Source organism: Anopheles ziemanni, chromosome 3 (assembly GCF_943734765.1).
Source record: "Anopheles ziemanni chromosome 3, idAnoZiCoDA_A2_x.2, whole genome shotgun sequence".
Lineage (NCBI taxonomy): Eukaryota > Metazoa > Arthropoda > Insecta > Diptera > Culicidae > Anopheles > Anopheles ziemanni.
This window is the reverse complement of record NC_080706.1, coordinates 49,112,946-49,134,210: the sequence shown is the minus strand read 5'-3', so window position 1 is coordinate 49,134,210 and position 21,265 is coordinate 49,112,946. Positions and strand designations below refer to the sequence as shown.

Below are 21,265 nucleotides of genomic sequence, written 5' to 3'. Positions count from 1 at the left end.
TACATCAACCGAAGGTATATGAAAATTAAATAAAAATTCTATTTAACAAAGAGCATTGTTTCCGTGTTGCTCATGCTGTTTCCGAACCACGTTGCTCCTCCGGACGTTTAAAATGTTTGAAATTATTGCAAGCAATTTTACCATTCGAACAACATCTCATACAACATCTGCCTTGTATGCAATTTTGTGATTCACAGAAAAATTATAAAAAGCGATCTCTTTCGTTAAGAAAGTCAAAATTACACTCAAATGTTTGTAACCACATAAAACACCAAGTATATTATTGATTATAAGAACTTTCCCATTGGAATGTATAAAAATTATCAGTTTGTCTCGCGTGAAACGTGAACCCAAAGTGTAGTGTTGGAAAATAAAATCCGGATCGGATGGTCGGGATCCTTGGATGGAGCAATATGCTTGAAACATTGGTTGGTTTTTTATAGCTTTTAAATGTTCTAGAGTGATTTTTTTCAAAGAATATTCATAAATTACTTTTAAACTATTCACACAATTCCTGTGTTTGGTAATCAAAAATATAGGTTAGACTGAACTAACTATTTATTAACAACATTAAAATTTGTGTATTTCCCAATTGTTTTCAGTAGAAGCGAATTTCAAATTGGATTTCAAGTGTCGATTCCAAGTGCGATCTGAAGTGGCCGGAGCGATTCTCCGATGGGAGCAGATTATCTCATCACTATACCAAACGGGTTCCAGCAGCAAGGTTACTATACGCTCCCTCTCTTTCTCTCTCTGTCTGGAGTGTATAACTACCTTGTTCCAGCAATATCACGCACACTGACTCCAGCATGCAATCCGGTTCCAAAGATCGATGCGACAACGGCACTGGGGCAGGGGACGGAGCACCGGTCGTAATGAACCGTCCCCGCCGCGGGTCATCAAGCGACGGGAGAATCGACCGCTGTTTGTGTTGTGCGTTCCGTCAGTTCTTCAAGTGCCGTGTTCGCGTCCGGACGTCCGTGCCTTTGCATTTACTCGACCGTTGTCTTTTGCTCCACCGACCAAGTTGCTCCATTTCGGCTAGCCCTTTTTGCGCCGTTTTAGAAACGCAGCTTATCACCGTTTCCAGCACCTGTAAGTGTGTTTATCAGCCCGTGTAGTATAACCCCCGGCAATTGGTTTGTTTGTCGGTCGCCGCTTCCCCGCTCCTATAGTTCACACGGCTTTGTTGTTAGTGTCAATTCGGCGTTCGGCCATCGGATTATAAGGCTCCAACTGTTGCGATCTCGTTGCAGCATCTTGTGAACCGAGAAAAGCGGCCCCAAAAAAGAAAAAAAATCAGACGAGGATAAACGAAATCGATTTAAAAGCAAAACACACCGAAAGCAACGTACCAACGATGTCGACCAACCGTGCACCGAAATCTGGTTTCGCCGCCGAAGCCCAGCGAAAGGTAAGTTTTTGGGGCTCTTTTGTTGGCTGCCCTCTCCGCGGTTCTCTGCCCTTCTCCCCGGGGGCGGGTGTCAAAAACGGGACACCCGTTTTTTTGCCTCTCCCTCTTTCGGGATAAATCCCGTTGGTGCGTGGGAGCAAGTACTGCTGCAGCGATGCATTCCAGACACGGGTGGCCGGTGCCAGGGAACCCTCCACTCGATGCTTTCTCTTCAACTCCGACGACAAACCCACACACCACGACCTTCGTCCCGGAGTGCTGTGTGTGGTGGAATTTGGCCGGTCAATCTGCATCTCATCGCTTCCCCGTCGTGTGGGGATCCCTGGTACTGCATGGGACAAACTTTAAAGGAAACGGGAAGAACCATCGGCACGATGTCCGTTTCGGTTCGACGGTATGTGGAGGGTTTTGAAGGCAGAAAACCTGGCCGCCAGAGGATAAGAGGGATAAAGCAAAGAGTGAACCATCAGGAATCGGGAATGGAATGCTTCCTGTGCACCCGCCTTTCTCCTGGTTACCCCGCAGCCAACAAGATGTTGTTGACTGAGTGCCAACCGAACGGCGAACCGTTTCCTTTTTCTTTCGTTCACGTTTGTTGGCCAGCTTTGGGGTTTGCTGCCTGGCGTGTTTTCGTGTTCCTTTTTATTTGCTGTTGCCTGCTCTTATGCCTGGTTGACCCGTTTTTCCCGCGGTGCTCGTGCGCCTTTGGTTTCGTTATTATTTAGCGGTGCGCGCATTATCTTTGGGCAACAACGGAAAGGAGCTAAAAAACATGTTACCGGCAAACTTGTGTTATGTTTTGTGTTACTGTCTAAAAATAGGAAAAGTTTAAATGAGTGACTTATTTTTGTCCTATTTTTAGCGCGTTTATCAGCACCACAAACAACACAATTTTGTACTAAATATACTTCTTTTCTAGAGAAGGGTATTACCCATTTTTTATTGCAATATGTTTTCAAATTTTCCCTAACCATAAAAGAAACGGGCAACCACTTTATAATACTTACGGGAAACTGCTGATTCTTGGAAGCAGAAATCGCTTACTCATGCGAAGCAATCAATCAAAACTCCAACGTCAATGGTGTCCTATACCACACCTATGCCATAAATGTTGGAGGACAATTTTGTTCGCAATCACGCCACGCTGACCTGCGAGGTGGGACTGCCAAAAGGGAGAGCAAAAAAAAATACATCAACCATGTCGAAGTAAATCGATCGCGCGCACCCTTCAATGTAGAGTTCTTCCTTCCCCACGCTGAAGAACTTCGCCGTGAAGCTGGTTGATAATTGTGTTTATTTTAGATACCATCGACCAGGTCGAAACAAGTGGTAGACTTTAAACACTGTATACGTTAAGTTGATATGGGTCATTTTAAAATTTCGAAATATCTACCCTTGATATTGTTGTTGTAGAAGCTTGATTGAAAGTTTGCCGAAAAATTATCCTCCATGGAACTCCTTTAGCCTCTTTTTTCGAAGCGTTTCCTTTTCTCCTAATGCCTTTTTGATTACGTTGATTAAGCGCGCTAAACGTTCCCCAATCGAGCACATTGCACGTGTCTGTAATTAATTCGCAATTAAAGACCCGGGGCAGACGCATCTGCTCTAAGTTACAGTCTAAGGCGCGGCCACGTTTGTGCTCCTTACGAAAATGAAGCAAAGAGCCGCTGACCCCACGGAAACTGCAACTTGCCATTGCATTGTTCATGTCTGGATTAAATTATTAGGGCTTGTTTTTCGGCTGTGGTTCCTCGCATTTATTTTTGTTCACTGTGAATTTTTGGCAATTTTTTTTATAGTGTTGTTTTGTGTAGAGAAAAACGGAAGGCTCAGTTGAGTAGCGAATGTTGCGAATGAGAAGCCACCCCGTGGTCTGTAGAAAGTCAATCCTTGCTGACTCGGATTCGTTGAAAGAGTTGCGCCGGATAGCACCGTTTCGTATCGCTTCAAACTCGATGGTTCACTGCCATTCGGGATGTGTTCACGGAGGGTGGCGGAGGATCCACATTTATCGTATTTGCAGCCGCGCCTTTGCCGTAAACGAAATCAGCGAAAGTAACAGGCAAATGAAAAAGAAGATTCCTTCCCTGCAAAGTGACCGATGATGTCATCCTTACGAACGGGCTCGGGCTGGTTCTCGTCAGAGACCATTCGGATTGCGGTTTCCTTCCTCCGTGCCATCCCTCCGAGGGCTGTACGTCCGCTTGCGTACAGGTTTGTCCGTGTAATGTTCATTTCTTTTTTCTCGGCACCTTCGAGGTGTTCAAACAGGCGACCACGCCAGCCGGATGTTTGGCGTCCTTGTTCCTGTCTCGCGGAAAACATAAAAGTCATGTCCCAAAACAGCGCACCCTTCTCGTTTTTTTTATGAGCACCTCGTGTTCGTTCCGACCGAGAGACATGGTTAAAATATAAAGTAAAAGGGGTAGCAACAAAAAGGAGAATAAAAACGATAGTTATACATCCCCTAATTCGCCAGGTGAACATTACGAATTAATTCGGCCGCGTCTGCTGTAGGAACTAAACGAAAAAAATTGACAAACGCATTCTCTGATGAAAAACTCCATTACTTTTTTATTGCAAGAAACTATATAAAAAATCTGGCCTTATTCCTTTTAACCGATGTTGGTCCCTATGGAAACCTGATTTGAAGCACGTACTTCATCGGCGCAAAAACGTATCCCGTTGTTGCCATGGGGAGCGAGAAACATCTTACGAAAAAAGAAACAGCTCAACGCGCTTCATCCCGCGCTTCCCAATTTGGTCGCTGAAGAGCGTTTGTGTTGTTGAAATTTAAATTCAAATTCAAACGTTTGCGCTACACGCCACGTTCAACGTCCGTTAACGGTGACTCACGCAAATTCCATCCGAAACGATGTGTTGAGACTTCTAGCTGCTGGACTTCTGACAAATGAACGAATGATACTTACCGCTTGCATAATCGTTCCAAGCACGCCTATGGACGCGTGTGTTTACTCGCACTTTGCGCTTCCACTTGACTTTTTGGCACATTTAACGAAGATCCACTCGTTCGGTGGTTCAGCACCATTTTGACTGACGGCGATAAATGTACGTTCGCGCTTTTGGATAGGTTGGGGGGCGGAGGGAAAGGAAGGGTTGCGATGGTGGAAAACAGATCGGATACTGTGGGGCTCGCCCGGCCACAGAAAGCAGCCAGCGTGGGATAATTTATCTCGAGTGCGGCTGCTTCCAAGGACAGCGCCCCTATTCCGGGAAGCGTAATGAATGAAAGCAAGAAAAGTGTGGTACTTCGAGATAGAATTTCTGATGAGTTCCAGGCGGGGGAGCCAATGTTTACCCGGTCTTGTTGTGGTGGCGTTTATTTATTTTTTCTACTTCGTTTCAGTGCGAAGAAACCCAGAAACCTTGACTTCATTTTTAGCTTAACTCCAGCACGGGTGGCACATTGCATTACTTTACGTTACTTTGCTAGCCTAGGAAAGGCCTTGCTCGTTCGCCTTGGGGAGCCTTGGAGTTGGAGGCGTTTTTAAGAGACACTCTGCTCAAGAAGCTACCACGTTTGCTGAAGTGGAGCTGTCCAAGGTTTTGGCACAGCCGAGGATGGGCCACCGGTGAGGGTGTGGCGCCGCATTTCGTTACGCTCCGTTAATATGCGCCTACCTGCAGATGAATAAGACGTTGCTAGAAATTTTACGAGCCAGAATTCTTCAGAGGGCGGACCACACAATGCCCAGAATGGGTGATCAAAACCCTTTGTACCCGCTGAACTTGACACGAAAAGGCCATTAACTGTCAAACCATCCCAGGGAACCGATGCCGGTCATGTGCAAAACGTCGGTATAAAAGGGTATTCAGCTGTCAGTGAGGTATGCAGACGATGAGACCTAATGTGGATTAGCTTTTCACATACCGGTATATTTTTCTCTCATTAGTCCAAAGGCTTTTGGGTCGTTTTATGAAAGTTAGATTTCGATGAAACTCGTCAGATAACTTGAAGAATTATCATTATATGTCAGAAGAAATTCTTGCAACAAAATTGTCTTTCATGAAGTGCATATCTTCTACCGAAAACAGTTATGGCCAAACAACGGTACAACGGATGGTTGGTGGTACTTTTTGTCCGTACAACCCCGCTGCAGCAGTGCCGGACAGTTTTCAGCTACGACCGGATATGACCAAGTCATCAGTAGTCAAGTCAACGCACGGGCGCGTAACCTAAGTTCTCAGCGGTTATGAGAGTACATACGGAATATATGACACGGCGACTTGGGGCACATGCCGGGCATCCAAAACGTAAACAATGCATTCATGCGTGTCGTTCGATGCCGTTAGATTAAGAAGAAGGCGGAATTTTTCCGGAATGTACCACACATAACATACCCTCAGCCTCAATCTCGACACCACTCCTCGGGTACCTCCAATCCATCCAATTTCTTCAGATATTTTGGGGGGACGCGAACGGATTGTATTTATTCCGTGTGTCAGTGTTTGCAGAAGGAACAGTGGTACCGATCTCCGCTCGGGTGTGATCGTTCGATCCCGTTCCCGTTTACGAACCGTACGGATCTTTTTATGATGGCGATATAAAGCTTCTTTGGTTTTTTGGTTTTCGAAATCTTCTGAGTCGCAATCCGTTCGAAACACTTGGTAACATTGTTCTTCTTCAAGGAATGTTTAAAGAACAACGTCCATCGTCCGCTGTTATCTTTCATCGTTTTCTTATCGCCAATCCCACACACGTGAAAGCACTTCCGCCCGACGGAGAATGCGACAAGCAAACGGGTCGCACCGAAGTGCACCACTTTTCCGGAATCGCACCGGACTAAAGTCGACCGGTGTTTGGTTTGGTGCAGTGCCGCCTATGGGACGCTTCAACGACCCCGTATGGTTCTTAATTGGATCCACGCTTATCTGCCCAGTGATCTTTGTGTACGCGAACGCAATGGAACGGAAACAGACAAGTGTTTTGATTTGTGGATTTGAATTCCATGATTTAGTTCTATTTACACGGTGTCCAAGATTTCGACGAACGGAGGATGTAAACGACCCGCTGGGCAGCGTTAATCTGACTGTGATTTTTTACTTACCCAAATTACTCTCAGCAGGAATGCTGGGCTCTCACCTTCCCAGGAATTGGCAGTTGTTGAACTTTTGGCAATTGTGGAGCGTGTCCTAGTATTTGCTTACGGCTGTTAATCTTAGCATCTACCTGCGGCTATACGCATGTAGCCATTAATTATCTCCCGATCGGCGAGCGTTTAATTATGCCACGAAAGTAAAACATTTCCAAACACCCCGTGGGGGCTGTGGGATTGCCCTAACTTGGCCGAGCCCTGAGAATAGCGGTAATCATCAGCATCGATAGTTGGGGCGTGCTGGCTACAATATATTTATTTTTGCGAACGGAAAAATTGGAAAGCTCAATCGGAAGAAGTGCGGTTCCGTTAGCCGGAATATGATTAATTGCTTCTCGCCCCGGAGTGGCAGCCAGTAAACGTCACGAAATTGGCGGAATTGGCGGATTTGATGGTTTAATTATATTCCTTGGTTGGCACCGTTGGTTTTTAAGTGTTACAGATCGTCGATAAGTTTTGTTTTAGGTTTATCCAGACGTATAAATCACACCATCTGAAGAGGTTTCAGGAGTCGGCCTGCTTTGACCTAGAGGGAGGAACATTGTGCCGATTGTGGCCAAAGGTCTCGTCGAACGGTTTCCGGTTCCATTTCACCCTCGTCGCAAGGAACCCACTGTACCGCTTGAGGGTCGGGAAGAAAGAAAGCCATTTTAATACGTTATTTTGTACCATGTAGGATTTGTGGAGACAGAGAGAGATAGAGAGATAGGCAAAGTCAGACATATTTAAGCGCTATTGTCTCCCCATCGGAGGAGTTAACCGCTAAGCCGATCAGTTAGTCATTGGCTGAGACTTTTAAGCCATATTTTCCCGTCGACCGATAATGGAAGACACAGGCCGACATTGAATCACGGCTTTCATTCGACGTCTCTAGTGGAATGTTTGTACCGATAGCGTTATCAAGCGGGTGGCACACTACGGTGCTACGTGAAGAACTGACGCGAACGCGGTACGCGGGAAATGCCACCATTAGGAACTGATAGCTTTCCTTTCGCCCACAACTCCCCCATTCTCGTTTCAATCGAATCGAATCACCAACTCCTACGGGGTTAGTAGATAACACGTGCACAATCGGGGGCAGACAACTCAGAGTGACTTGGAAGTACGATAGAGTTGCTCGCATTGGATGACGCTTTTCCTGTCCGCGTACGATTCTTCACGAGCTGAAGTGATGTTGTTGTGATGATTTGGTTAACACTGTCTCTCACTCGCGCCGTCAAACCGCTGCTTCCCTTTTTGAGTTGAGCTCGGCTTATTCTAGTCCCCGGTTCCAACCGGAACGCACCCAGTTCGATGTCACATCAATCAACGATGGTCTGGGTTTGTTTAACCAGAGACTTCCTTCCGCAGGCAATGCGGTTGGTGGAACAACAACAACAACAAAAAACACTAAATCCACACGGGCCTGAACACCCATGTCTGCTTGAAAGGCGGGTTGCTAGTGACTGGACTGGTTTTTGTGAAACTTTCATTGGAGTTGTCTGCCGTTGGTGCGTCTGTATACGGACTGGTGCACTACCTTAGGCAGTTTTTTATTTCTCCATGTGCGTATTCGAAACGAACGACAATCGGGTTGTTTTAAATGACGTCGATCGTTCCGGTTGCATCCGTTGGCCCTTGGAGACGAGCCCGTGATAAGCGTGTGGAGTGTTTTCGCTTATGAAAACTAATGGTCGCGACGTGAACTTCAACGATGATCACGATGAGATCATACTGGCATGAAGCGAACTGTCGCTCTATTCTATCTCTCCTTCTCTACCCACCGTACGATTGTTGTTGAAGTCATCCATATTTTGGGACGGATGAATTTTTCCACCGCAATTCGTGTGGAACCCGCCGAAAAGTGCGATGGATGGAGTCCAATCAATCAACATGATTATATTTGAACGCAACGCTTGTCTACGCCTGACGTCTCCAGCGGGCTGAGGCAAACTTGAAATCGGCCTTTCAAAGGGAGGGTGTTCACATTGGCAAACACATTTAAGATAGGGACACATACGCACACTCTCTCTATCTCCATTAGCACATGTTTAGTATTAGAATTGTCGTCAATTTGTGTTCACTCACCCACTTGTCCGAGTGTCACTTGGAAATCCCATATCTACGGTCATGTTCCCTTCGGCTCGTAAAATGGCCATCGACAACGGTAAATTGAGCAAATCCGTTGGAAGGTTTCACTACGTCTGGCGACTGACAAGGATTCGTTTTCTACCGCCGACCCGGCATTCGTGGCCCCTCCGGTAGTGGAGGATACTTGAGGCGATTCTCGACTGAAGGAGGTTAGGGATTTCATTACCACGCTAAATGGAGCGTCGGCTAGGGCAAACTACATCATAGATAAGCTTAGCCGTAGCTTATTTGACCCACCGTGCGGGACACGTTGTTACACTGGTAGCAATCTTGTAATGTCCTCAGCGTTGGCGATAAGCGGAGGACATAGAGTGTTTAATTGTTTTGGAAGAATAGTTGTTGCCTCACTTACTGAGTTGTTATATACTACGCTACGTGAGTTGTTTGAGATCCCCGTACAGGGTAGTGCAATAAAAAAAATAAGCTGTTACTTTCAATGCAACTGGCCCCGCTTCAGCTGGATGTACTCGAAGTGTCGATGCTGAGTGGTGAAGTCATCGCCCAAGTCATCAATTAGTGGTTTTGCGCAAGCTTGAATAACCGAGGTGGTGGATGTAATGGGGAGCACTTATTTGTACTCATGCTTACATTGGCTTTGATTAGAAGTTGAATGTTTCGCCCAGTGTCCGGCTACAGAATATGAATATGGGCAACTGCCTAGACTCCACTTATTTCACACGGTTTTTTTTTCTCATAATTTGTAGAATTTATTGAAAAACCCATGAGATATAGAAAATTACTCTTTCCGTATAGAAAAGAATCCCTTCAATGTGTTGGATAAATCTGCGATATCACCACACGAACACCCCCTTATTGACGAGTGATAAGGTGTAAACATGTTTATTGAAAACAAGCAATTGCGTCATGGTCCACGTAAACTGTGGCGCGATCGTCCATTTTTCCGGTACGTCTCGAAGACGCTGGTGCTGTATCCACCTAGCGTCATCTAGTGCAGTGGGTCTGTGGTCATACATTCTACAATGGACCGTGAATCATTTACCATAACTGTTTGTCAATATTGTTTAATCGTGAGATTCTCTGAGAATACGTCAAGTTGTTTCTAGTAGAAGAAGGTACATTGTGAGCATTATTGCTCATCGAGCAGTCGAATGAAGACAAATGCGATTAAAATACGGTGGCTTCGTCGAGAGAAGTAGTTTTGGGTAGTACGTCATCGAGGTTTTGGGAGTAATTATTTTAATAACGTTTTAGGTTATCGGGTACGTGTTCCATGACCTTGATATTCACTGAACAACCTTACGCAACTTGGTTTGAAAAATATAGTCATAGTTTTTGGTTCGTTTGCTTGTTTTTTTGTTTGTTTGTTTGTTTGTTTGTTAGGAACCTGTGAAAGAGATGATTTTCATTTTTTTCTCAGCATTCTTCCAAAACCTCCGAAAAAAGGTTAGAATCACCCTAAATCTAATCAAATGCAATGATTTAGCGTTCTCTGTACGTTTCCCCATTCTGGAATGGTTCTGCAAACGTACGAAGGAGACGCTCGAAGGGAACAGTTCTTGTAACCCAAAGTTGCTTTGAAACCTGAGAGAATAGAAGTTCCAGTTCTTCCGGCGTCGTCCATCATCTAAGCCGAACCGATCGAGCGACTTGATAAACGATTTGGGCTGATAATTTTTGTCAAAATTCTGACAGCTCAAAGAGTAGCAAATCTTCGTGAGCCTTTGTTGTTGTGAGTGAATAATCATTCTGCGTTTTTATTTTTTATTTGCGAAGGCAGCGAAGAAAGATCATCACGGAACCGTTGCGTGGTAACGCGAAGCTAACCATAGCGCCTTGAAGGTGTTACTCACGACTTTGCAGAGGTTCTGAGAATAAAAGACGTCAAGCAGCCTTAGGCACTGTGTGAGAGTGTGTGTCGATTTGCCATGGAAACGCGCGAAGTTCTTTTCATGAACGTTAACGTGATCATCGATCGATGAACGTGGTTACACGGCTTTATCCTAACAAGGAAGCAGATCCCGGACCAGACATACCAGCCAACCTTCGTCCCATTATCAACACCTCGTCGGATGTTTGGTACAAACACATGGGCCCCCTCCTCCTGCTTAATCAGCCCATAGCGGCAAAATCATCACACGAAGCAGACGACAACAGCGCGAGTTTCTAGATAAGCGCGTATCCATTTAATTTTCCTCTTTTCGCCCGGTGCACCGTGGGTGGTAGAAGTGACCCAGAAAATGGGTGCTTTATTTACGCTCATCACGTTTTCGTTTTCGTGTTGATGAGGATGATGATGATTATGATGTGATGATGACGATGACGATGGTGATGATAACGAGCGGGCGGTAAAGATGTAAAGATGTCTAAGCATCGGCCATTCGTCAGCCGAAATCACGCTCAACGGAATGTTCACTTTAGATAATCGTTTCGAAATTTCACCACACCATTTGATCAACGTTGAGTACATTTACGTGTACTGAACCATCGACGGGGGGTCACTCTTGGAGGCGGGGCGCTGTCACTTTGAAATGGGCCCAGGGGTAGAATTGGTAGCATAAATCGACAATCGAAAAACTCCGAATCCGAAAGTAAAACAAGTTATTTGACCCATTTGATTTTGGGCTGTGGTTTCTCCACGTTTTCACCGACGGGAAAAGCGCACAAGGTTCAGTCTCGAGGGGAGCTCAAGCTGATGTTACGGCGATCCTGGTAAGTCAGGGATCTCAGTAGACGGTCGCCTAGTGGGATGGTGGTCTGGCCCGAACAATCGACGCTTTTTCACTGGCAATCGTCAGGGATAGCTTCAACTCAACGACGACGATCCAGAAATGGGGCACCACGCCGTCGGGAGCTTTCGCTGCGTTCTCGTCGTCTTACGTCGATCATAGAAAACCGGTTCGAAGCGGGCTGAAGCCGGCCCGAACCTGTTGTTGTGGTCCTTTAATAACCTACGGAGATACGGCTTGCAGAATGTTTGTGCCGAAGCAAGTTTTGATGATGGAAAAGGCCATTTCACAGTTCCTAAAAAAAAGAAAGCACTGTAACGATCGATCACTTCAATCGGTAGCAAAATCTGTAACTGATAAACATGAAACCAACAGGCCTTTTTGTGGCACTCATTCGGGGTAGAATGGTACCGATGCGATGGTACTTGTAATTGATTGTACCGTTTTCTTTCAGCAATTTCAAGATGACCGATAGCGTGCTAGATGCACTTACTGTGTCCAGCGTGCCATCATGCTGGTTTCGATTGCTTTTCCAAAATAAATCATTCGATCGATGCAAATAATGTCACCGAGGCCAAGTGATATGCATCCAGGTCCTCTTGTGTGCTCCTGGCGTCCGACTCAATCGTGGCGACAATCGGAGGAAATTGAAAACGATTGTCTCGTCCCTATCGGGCATGCATGATAGAAACGGTGGGGGAAGGCAAACCAATATGGAATGAAACGATTAAATGAACATAAAAGCCAACCCCCGGCTCAAAGTACATCATACGCAAAGGCGATGCTGACCCCAAGGAGGAGGAGGAGGAGGAGGACGACCCGTACGATCGTAAAACCATTAATGGCTATCGAAAACCGTATTGGAAGATGATAACACAAGTGAAGAATGTACTTGAAAATGATCCAGACTGAGAGAGACGGATAAATGTGTCCCTTCGAACCGAGCCCCGGGGGACAGCTTGCGATGGCAATAAAAGTTGATCAATAAAATTATGGCTATCTGCTGGGTGCATTTCAACGCTATGGACCGACCACCTTAAGTGTGATACTCCAGATGGGGGGAAGTAACCGAGTGAACTAAGCACATGGTAGGTATAAGCGATTGGCCAGTTTTGCTGGGACAATTACGTCCTCGTCCCCATTGGTTTGCGCGCATTGTTGACTTAGATGATTTGTTGCCGAGGCTCAAACGGTATCGATTCGCATTGAGATCGCACGGGATAACATTGTTGAGCATTGGAGTGCCATTCGAGGGTAATTGAGTTTCCTTCTTTTTCAATTATGTAAGGACAGTAAAAACTGACGCTCGTTTAGATATGGGACTCGTTATTGTTTTGTTTTACTAGGATGAGTCGCTTTCTTTGGACTGATTATCAAACGTGTGTTTTGATGTAACGAACGTTTTGGCCGAGGAAAAAAAAAACATTGTAAGAACCGAGGCGAAATGTCTTATATATATTATATTTTTATAAAGTAATCTAGGAAAAACTTATTTAGTTAAAAATATCATTTTCAGAATGCAAAGTTTTAGTTTGACGTCTTAACTATTCCAAAAGAAATTTTTATAATATATTTTCTTCTAAATGCGATAATATAGGGAAAACAAAACACAAACAAAATAAACGTATCTGCTAAGTGAACCACAAACACCTATTCAAGGTTTTTCTTTTCCACAAAAACTTTTGTGATACGTTGACATGTTTTTGTGCCAGAAAAACGAAAAAAACATTTGATCTCTCTTTGATCAACAAGAAATTCTTTGATATAATATGGTTCGATTCTTTATTTTCTCCCATGTTACTTAAAAATAACTATACGTTTTTAGCCTAGCCAAAACAATTATTTTAGATAAAAGCTCTTCAAGTAAATGCATCGAAACAATGGTGGCAAAAGTCACTACGCAACTGCTTGTAAGCCTCAAGGTTGCAGATTCGCCAACGAAAGGGTTTGATCGTCTCTGCCTTTGTACACCTGAGGCTGGAAAGTTGATCTACTGTGATCGTCGACTGGGAGAGACTTCCTTAAGCCTGCACTAGTCGCCACGCTGGAGTTGGAGCTAATGCGTTGTGGTTTGGCAGCTACTTTGGTGTGGTTTGGCGGGTGCATTTCTATCCAGAAGTTGTATTCTCTTCCTTAGCGTAGTTGTGTGCAGTTTTTGTGCTGCAATACGATCCCTCTCAACGGTACTTCTTCGTATTAAAGGGAACTGGTTGTGATTATTTAGCTCACTTAGCGCTAACGTGAGGATTTCTGGTTTTATCAACGTAGAAATTACCCATACCGTAAGGGTGCAGGCGATCCGCCGAGGGTGGCGTAGGGTCTTCAAATTACACCCTATAGTGCCACAACATAATGCCCATATATGATGATGAATGCAGCCGTTAACGAGTCATAGGACCTCCCGAGAAGTCATCGGAGATCTTGTAGCGAACGAAAAAAAAAGAAACAACAACTGTCGCCACTCGGAACGACCAGGATTTCATGCGGGTCTCAGGCCGGTGTGTTTCGCCCGCCAGTAGTTGTGCGCCAGTACATCGTGCCACCAATCCGCGGCTTGCTTGGTGGCGTACTGCTGACCTAAACATCTTCCCATAGTGTGCGACCTAGACGCCAAGCAGCCGTAACCCTCCGCAAAACTGCCAACCGACCGAAACCGATAGAGTCCGTGTGTACCGGACGGCCCAACGGCGGTTGTCCCCCCTTCGAGATCGGCTGACCCGGATCGTGGTACGAAATAACTCGGTCAAATACGAGTCGCGCCGCGGACACGGTTTGGCATTTCCTTTTTTGTGTAGCGCTTCGGTTTTCGACCACGATGTTGTTCAGCTGCAAAAGTTGATAGCAATGTCGAGGAAACGGGTGGTAGCGGGCCCAAGGGAAAGGCATTGGTTGAACTTTTTTGTTGGTCGAACTGAAGTTGTTTAACGAGCTGTTTATGAGCCGGCTATCAGCCGAGCCAGTTGCATATGGTAAAACCATCTGTTCGGTGTACTGCGCCGTTTTGGTGAGAAACAAACTAAGGGAACCCAGTGCGCACATTCCGTGACGCTCCATAGTTGGGGAGAATTTGAAGAAAACGTGTTCTAAATTAAATTTCATCTTCATCAATCTTAGATTTCCTCTTGATCGTAATCTGTTTTCACAGTTCCCCAGAAACCCCTTCAATCACGCTTCGATTAAGAACCCTTTTCAACACTTACACTTACTTCCGCAGGGGTGCAATAATGTGTTGGTCCCTTTTATACTAGAGCCATTCGAAAGGAGGTCACAAAAACCGATCCACGGGGAAAAAAGACAACAGAAAAAAAAACAGATACCATGTGGTTGAACTTCTTTACGAAACCGCGCCATCCGGTGAGCCGTTCTTATGAGTAAGCGATAAGTAAGCCGAGGGCCTATCCGATGACAGACAGACAGAAAGCTGCCCCAAAATGGTGCGAGCTATGAATCAATGGAAGTGGCGATTACCAAATTTTAACCACCATCACTTCCGATCGGTTCAATGCGTAAGCATTTTGATTTGCTAATACCGATAAAAACCGATTCGGAAGTGGCCAGACGGTGACTGTCATTTGTTAGGTGTAACGTCATTTTTGAAATATTTCCCTTCCGCTTGCTTTGTGAAAAAAAATATTACAACGCGTGGTTGTGGCATCTATTTTGAGTTGAATCACTCACATTGATCAACCTGCACAACTTTTAAGCCATACTCAAAACATGTGGATGAAACGCACCGGCATGGCGTTCGGAACGTTGAGTAAAGGGAGGTACTTTCGGGGCGTACAGTCCGATGGAGATGGAGCCAAATATAGAGTCATTGGCGAAATATTTGAATAGCTCTCAAGTGACGAACCGGGTACGTCCTTCGATCGTGTCGAAAACGCCATTTTCGGAAGGGCAGACCTTGGCCGATGACTCGCGTTCGCCATGATGGCATATATCTGACAGCTCCACCAGGGTGGAGAGCGGAGGTTGTTGAATGCGAACCACGTTAAGCATTGATTCATTCGATCTGTATGGCCATATTTAGACAGAGCAAAGCAACAGCGCTCGCAGGTCGTTGGTTGGTTTCTAGGCGCTTCTAGACATCGAGTATTCTTTGCCAAAAAACCCTGGTGAATCGTGTAGAAAAGGAAAATGAAAATATCTTCGAGTTGACGCAATTCTGATAATCATTTATTAAACCCCTGGGAGTCTGGAAGGAGTGTAGAATAGCAAAGGCAGGATTAAAAATCAAACAAGTCTGACACTTTAATTCTCACTCGGGCGCACGTTTTGGAGAAATCTGGCTTAACCCGCACGATCTTGCCGGTGTGAGGTGTGCAACCTACACACCAACTTGCTGAGCAAACATATTTGCCCGAGCGCGCACCTATACCACGGCAAGGACTTTCACGGGGACGATTTTGGACCAGACACCACCCTGCTGCAGGTCGTCCTCCATCGTATACTGCTGTACCGGGGCTACCAGGGCTTGTTGTTGTTGTGTTTTTAATGGTGGCGAAACAAGTTGTTGCTATATGCACCCGCCGCGCGAGAGGCCTTTTTTAAATCCAAATATGGAAGAATCTTTAAACGGAACATACGCAAACGGTGCGTCGCCTATACCACCACAGACGACATCCAGTCAAGGGTGAGTTTTCAATTGAACGTTGTGCCGAGTCGGCCGAAGGTTACGCATACGGGTTTGGCAAGGAGGTAAGGTCCGGAGGCACATCTCGGTTAGCATCACTTCCCTCGTAGGGTGTTCGCTTCAAACCTTTGAACTTTGAATTTAAACTACATCTTTATCGATGTAACAGTGTACTTTCGTGGCTAGACCTTCACTTGAAATTCCACAAAATCCATTTCGGAAAAAACACCATTGGCCACTACTGGCTTATGGTGCATCAACGATCACCCTTCTGTCATGTAAGGTATGTAGATCAGACCTTCCCCACGTCCGGTCTAGATGAAGACACCTTTGAATGCTACCTAACTGCTAATGCTCTGCCCCGTACAATCACTTCATTAGCGTACGTTTGATCGCTTTCGTTCGTATTGATCCGTACCGAGCTCAAAAAGAGCCATAAAAATTCCCTTTCAGTACCGGCATCTGCTGATTCAATTATTCGACACACGTCCTGCGCTTACGTCAGACCCCGACAAATCCGACGGGGCACGTCCTATGGCGGGCGGCCATTAACATTCACTGTTCATTTTGCTTCCCGGCACTCGGGAATAAAGTGATCGAAGCGAATTATTTGGCATTTGGAATTAGTTCTCGTCCAAACTCCGATCAATAGATATCTTCGACCCAGCGGTGGGTTGTCTCTGGAATGCGTGCACACCATAGAGATGTCTGGAAGCGGTGGTTTCGGGTATCTTACCGTTGCCATTTTGGGAAATCCCTTGTACAATTTGGCCTCTTCATGTCTCGGTTAAAGAAGTTCGGCGAAAGTCGCTAGCTCCCCCCTGAGCAGGGGAAGACGAGAAAGATAAGCAGTACGGCCAGCCATCGTCTCACCAGCAACAGCCGGTTGTCTGGAGTAACACAAACGGTTTTGTGATTGTGGCCAAAGATGGCAACGACGACGCACGGGGAACGCCAACTAGTTGCCACAGGCCACTAGCTCTGTGTCTCCGTGTTCGGCAAAGAGAAAAGATTCGTTCGTTCGTTTGACAAACGAGCAAACGTTTCGCCTAATTTGTCCTCCCCGGTTCAGCTTCATTTGCGATTCAGACGCCACCTCTCCCGATGGAGGGAGAGGGGATCCAGCGGGTGAAGGTGGAGGTGGATTGCCAGGAGGTCATCTCGAGCGCTAGTGCTCCGACTAGAGACACATGGTCGCAGGCAAACGATGAACTTAAAAGGCGATACAAACACCTCGGCCTCCCCCTACGGCACAAGGAGGTGGTCAGCTGGTTTGCTGACTCTGCGAGGCTTAAAGTCGTATTCCGTGTGTGCGTGTGTCTACGATGATGGCAACTTCGACTTCGAGTGTGTCGCACAATTAGTCATCTGGTGTCGCTTGTTCGATGGCTGGCCGACGTCGTCGTGTCTCAATCAGCGAGAGACAATCTTGTCTCCGTGTATGTCCGTACTTGTGGAAAGTGAGGTTAAAAAGAGGCAAAAGCAGGCACGGTTGCATCCAGTCCCAAGACCCATCCAGCCATAATGCACACCGGTCCGTATGCCACGGGGTGAGGAAGTTTCGATCTCAGTTCGAGATTTCCCTGCAAGTGGCGCTTCGGAACGTGGCGTGCGAAATGATCGACTATCATCATCGGCATGCAATTGAGGCGACATGTGTGCGCACTCTAGCTAATTGCAGGAATTAATTAACGCTCTTTTCGCTTCCCGACCAAAGCGAAAGCGATATGCGTGCCTTTATTTTTACTTTTAGAGAGACGAAGTTTTCATGGATCGCAAATCCGTTTTTTGTTGTTCAAAACCTAGGCCTGCTTTGGTAGCACATTGGACGTTAATTTGGATTTGAACACGACACGAAACGTTTCACAGCACGCTCGATGCGGGAGAGGTTATTTTGCGCCATTAAAAGTGCATCTAATTTGCATGCCAGGTTTTTGTTTATACCGTATTAACGTGTGCTTTCGCTTTCGCCCGGGCTTTTGACATACCGGTTCCCGACAATAGGCCATTTGAGGCATGTCTTTATCTGCTCCATCTGGTACAATTCCCTTGGTCGGCTCTATCGGATGAATTATGTAGCCATTTTTCACGCCGGTGTTCCACACGATGAAAATGTTAAACCCCTTTTTATGTGCGTTGCTGGAAGTGTTTTTAAAGCATGCTTATGACGTGCTGCACCGGAATGAATTTGCGTTGCAAAGTTGTTTGTTAAAGTAAAATAAATCTGCCGGCAGCATCATCTGCCTGCTTGTCCCGGATGGTGATGCAGTATGGCGTGGAGGAGACAATATGTTTGCAATGACATCAGCCTCGTGCCGGTCGGCTCTGGCAGATGGATGACCAGATGATGAAGGATGTTGGTTCAAATCATTTTTTAAAAGTATTATTGTCGAAATAAAATAAAACAATACATACAGTTTTGTAAATCATTTGTATTTTGAATGAAACGAGCTAAAGAAGGGCATCGGTATGATGTTCAAAGAAATTATTCAGATTAGAAGATGGGACTTGAGAGAAAATGTTGATTAATTGCGGCGCGAAGTCGTATGTTCGGACAGAGGTTGAGGATTACTGCAAGCAAGATACATTGAAGAAAGCCCTATTTAATAGAAATTCTTTTTTGGAATAAAATGTGAACCAATCCTATCCTCCAGGGTGAAGCTGAACTAGACTCAATTGAAACCTTAATTAAATGATTATGCTTATTGGTAGTCCCCACACCGACCTCCCATTAGTCTCCACGTAAATTATGCACGAACGTCCTACAACAGCTATGGTAGACATTTGCAATGAACGTTTGTCGGGGAAAAAAGAACTCTCCTTGTCAATCATTGTGGTGCAGCCCCACGGGGACACGGTCCCGATATAGAATGAGGAAAATTCCAGTTCCGTTCTGGGTTACTGTGACTCGCCACCAGCACCTGCAACCGTAGAAGGCGGCTTAAAGGCTGTCCGGTGAAGGCATGGCTATACTCCTCGAGTTCACTTTTTGCTACCTCCAATTCAAGGATGCACTGAGCCCGTTGGGGGATTTAACTACGAGCTGCTTATCTTCCAGTTTTTACTGGTTGTTACTATCTTCTCTCAGTAATGTCCTTGACTGGGCCACTTCCTTCGTTTGCCGATGCACTTTGTGTGCGTGCGCCTTGCTCAAGCGATTGTGCCTTGACCGTCTACCGATTGCGATGATGATGGTCGGAGATGTGTTTGTGCAATGCACACCCCGCGGATCAGGGTCAAGGTGTACCGGGAAGATGGTGGGTTGTGTTGGCCAGCGGGTGGTGCACACAGTAGGGGGTAAATATGAAACTGTGGTATTTTATGTGTCTGCGATACCTCCAAAACCGGCGGGGCCGTCTGGAACATATCCATCACCGTTTTCGGCCGTCTTTCACACAAAAATCAATCGACATTAATGAGGTTTTCCCATTTCTCACCCACTCTTTCTTACACAGATCAACTCAAAGTACAGCGAAGAGCTGGCCGCCGAATGTCTGGAATGGATCAAGGAGGTAACCGGCGAGCCGATCAACACGTCCGGCGATATGGATAACTTCTTCGAGGTGCTAAAGGACGGCACCGTCCTCTGCACGCTGGTCAACGCGATCGAGGCCGGCACGGTGAAGAAGGTCAACACCAGCAAGATGGCGTTCAAGTGCATGGAGAACATTTCCGCCTTCCTGGAGGCTGCGATCAAGTTTGGCGTACCGCCGCAGGAAACGTTCCAGAGCGTGGACCTGTGGGAGCGACAGAATCTCAACTCGGTCGTCATCTGCCTGCAGTCGCTTGGGCGCAAAATGGCCAAGTACGGCAAGCCCTCGATCGGCCCGAAGGAGGCGGACAAGAACGAACGCCAGTTCAGTGACGAGCAGCTGCGGGCCGGCCAAACCGTCATCTCGCTGCAGTATGGCTCGAACAAGGGAGCCACCCAGAGTGGCATCAACTTTGGCAACACTCGGCACATGTAAACGTGAGCTGCGCGGGAAGATGGCATACCCTGGAGCGGACATGGTGCGGGCGGTTGCTGCGCCCGGGCGGATGTCTGTTTCGTGTAACATTCGCGTGTGTTTCTTAGCATCGTAAGCAGAACTCAGTTGTAGCGTAGAGTCGAGGAAATCGTTGCATATCTTCGTCCGGTAGTCGGCAGTATGTTTACGTAAACCAGTTACGTACGTGCGCCGGAAACACGACCTGTGCAAGCACAAGGAAGCGAGGGTGAAAAGGGAAAAAAACAACAAACAACAGAACAAACTTTTAGCTTCCAAGCAACCTTAACTTTGACCGTCTTCCCATCCGGAGGCCAAACGCTGAAGCAACTTATTCATTAGATCAATGACGACAATTTTCCAGAAAGTGCATTTCGGACGAGAAAAATAAAGAGTAGGGCGAGAGAAAAATTAAACAATTACGAAATAACGTACCTTTTTAATATCGGAATACGATAGCGCCTTAGAAAATGAGAGACTTTGAATTGGCATAGTCGAAGTGGAAGCAGAGAAATATTTACCACAAGCACAACTTTGATATTTCCCCCCGTTTGTAACGCATATTTTCCCTCCTGCCCCTGGTCCCTGTTATCATTCCAACAATATCGTATGAATTAGGAGCCAAACCGAAATATTGTTCACCCACAACTTACACATTCCATAGTACGTTACGAATCATACCGACTAGCAACAAGTTTGGCCAATAATTAGACTTTATGGTCGATGTGGAACCATTCTCATACCAGGTGGACCGCAGCCGATGTAGTGAACCTTTAGAGCCTAATGACCCAAGAAGGTCGATGAAGAACGTTGGTGCCATTTGATGATAAAAGAAAAACATAGTTGGATTATGCTATCGCTCGTCACCGACGGCAAGAAAATAAGGAGATAAACACAACGAAAGGATAGGTTAAGGACCCGGTCCCAATCCTAGATAAAACCCACTGCAGCGGGTGATAGTTATTATTGCTTCCCTTGTTGGGTTTGTTTACTCCAAGACGATTATCGCAACAAACAAGGCGGCGCACAGCCAAGCGTTCTTCTCAAATGGCAGCTTGTTGGAATAGCAAAAGGTCCTGTTTTTCTGGTTCTCAATAATGATCTAGCAATAGGTGGCCTTATCCCTCGTAGTCGGAAGTAGTGTTGTTAATGGATATGGACCTAGAAATTAGACAAACGTTTTGCAATCGATCAGAATTTGGCATCGTTGTAACATGAGCAATTCTACAGCGCATTGAAAAGTATTCAGCGCCCAACGTCCAAGCGAAAAATTATAATCGAGGTATATTTTCCGAGAT

At 46.0% G+C, this 21,265-nt stretch overlaps 1 protein-coding gene across 1 annotated transcript; it reads left to right on the top strand.

Annotated features, from left to right (window-relative positions):
* Positions 1-914: 914 nt before the first annotated feature.
* LOC131285652 (myophilin) lies at positions 915-20,203 on the top strand. The gene is made up of 3 exons (XM_058314509.1): positions 915-1,095; positions 1,197-1,414; positions 19,437-20,203. The coding sequence occupies exons 2-3, from the start codon at positions 1,361-1,363 to the stop codon at positions 19,947-19,949; spliced, it is 567 nt and encodes a 188-aa protein (XP_058170492.1). The 5' UTR covers positions 915-1,095; positions 1,197-1,360; the 3' UTR covers positions 19,950-20,203.
* Positions 20,204-21,265: the final 1,062 nt, after the last annotated feature.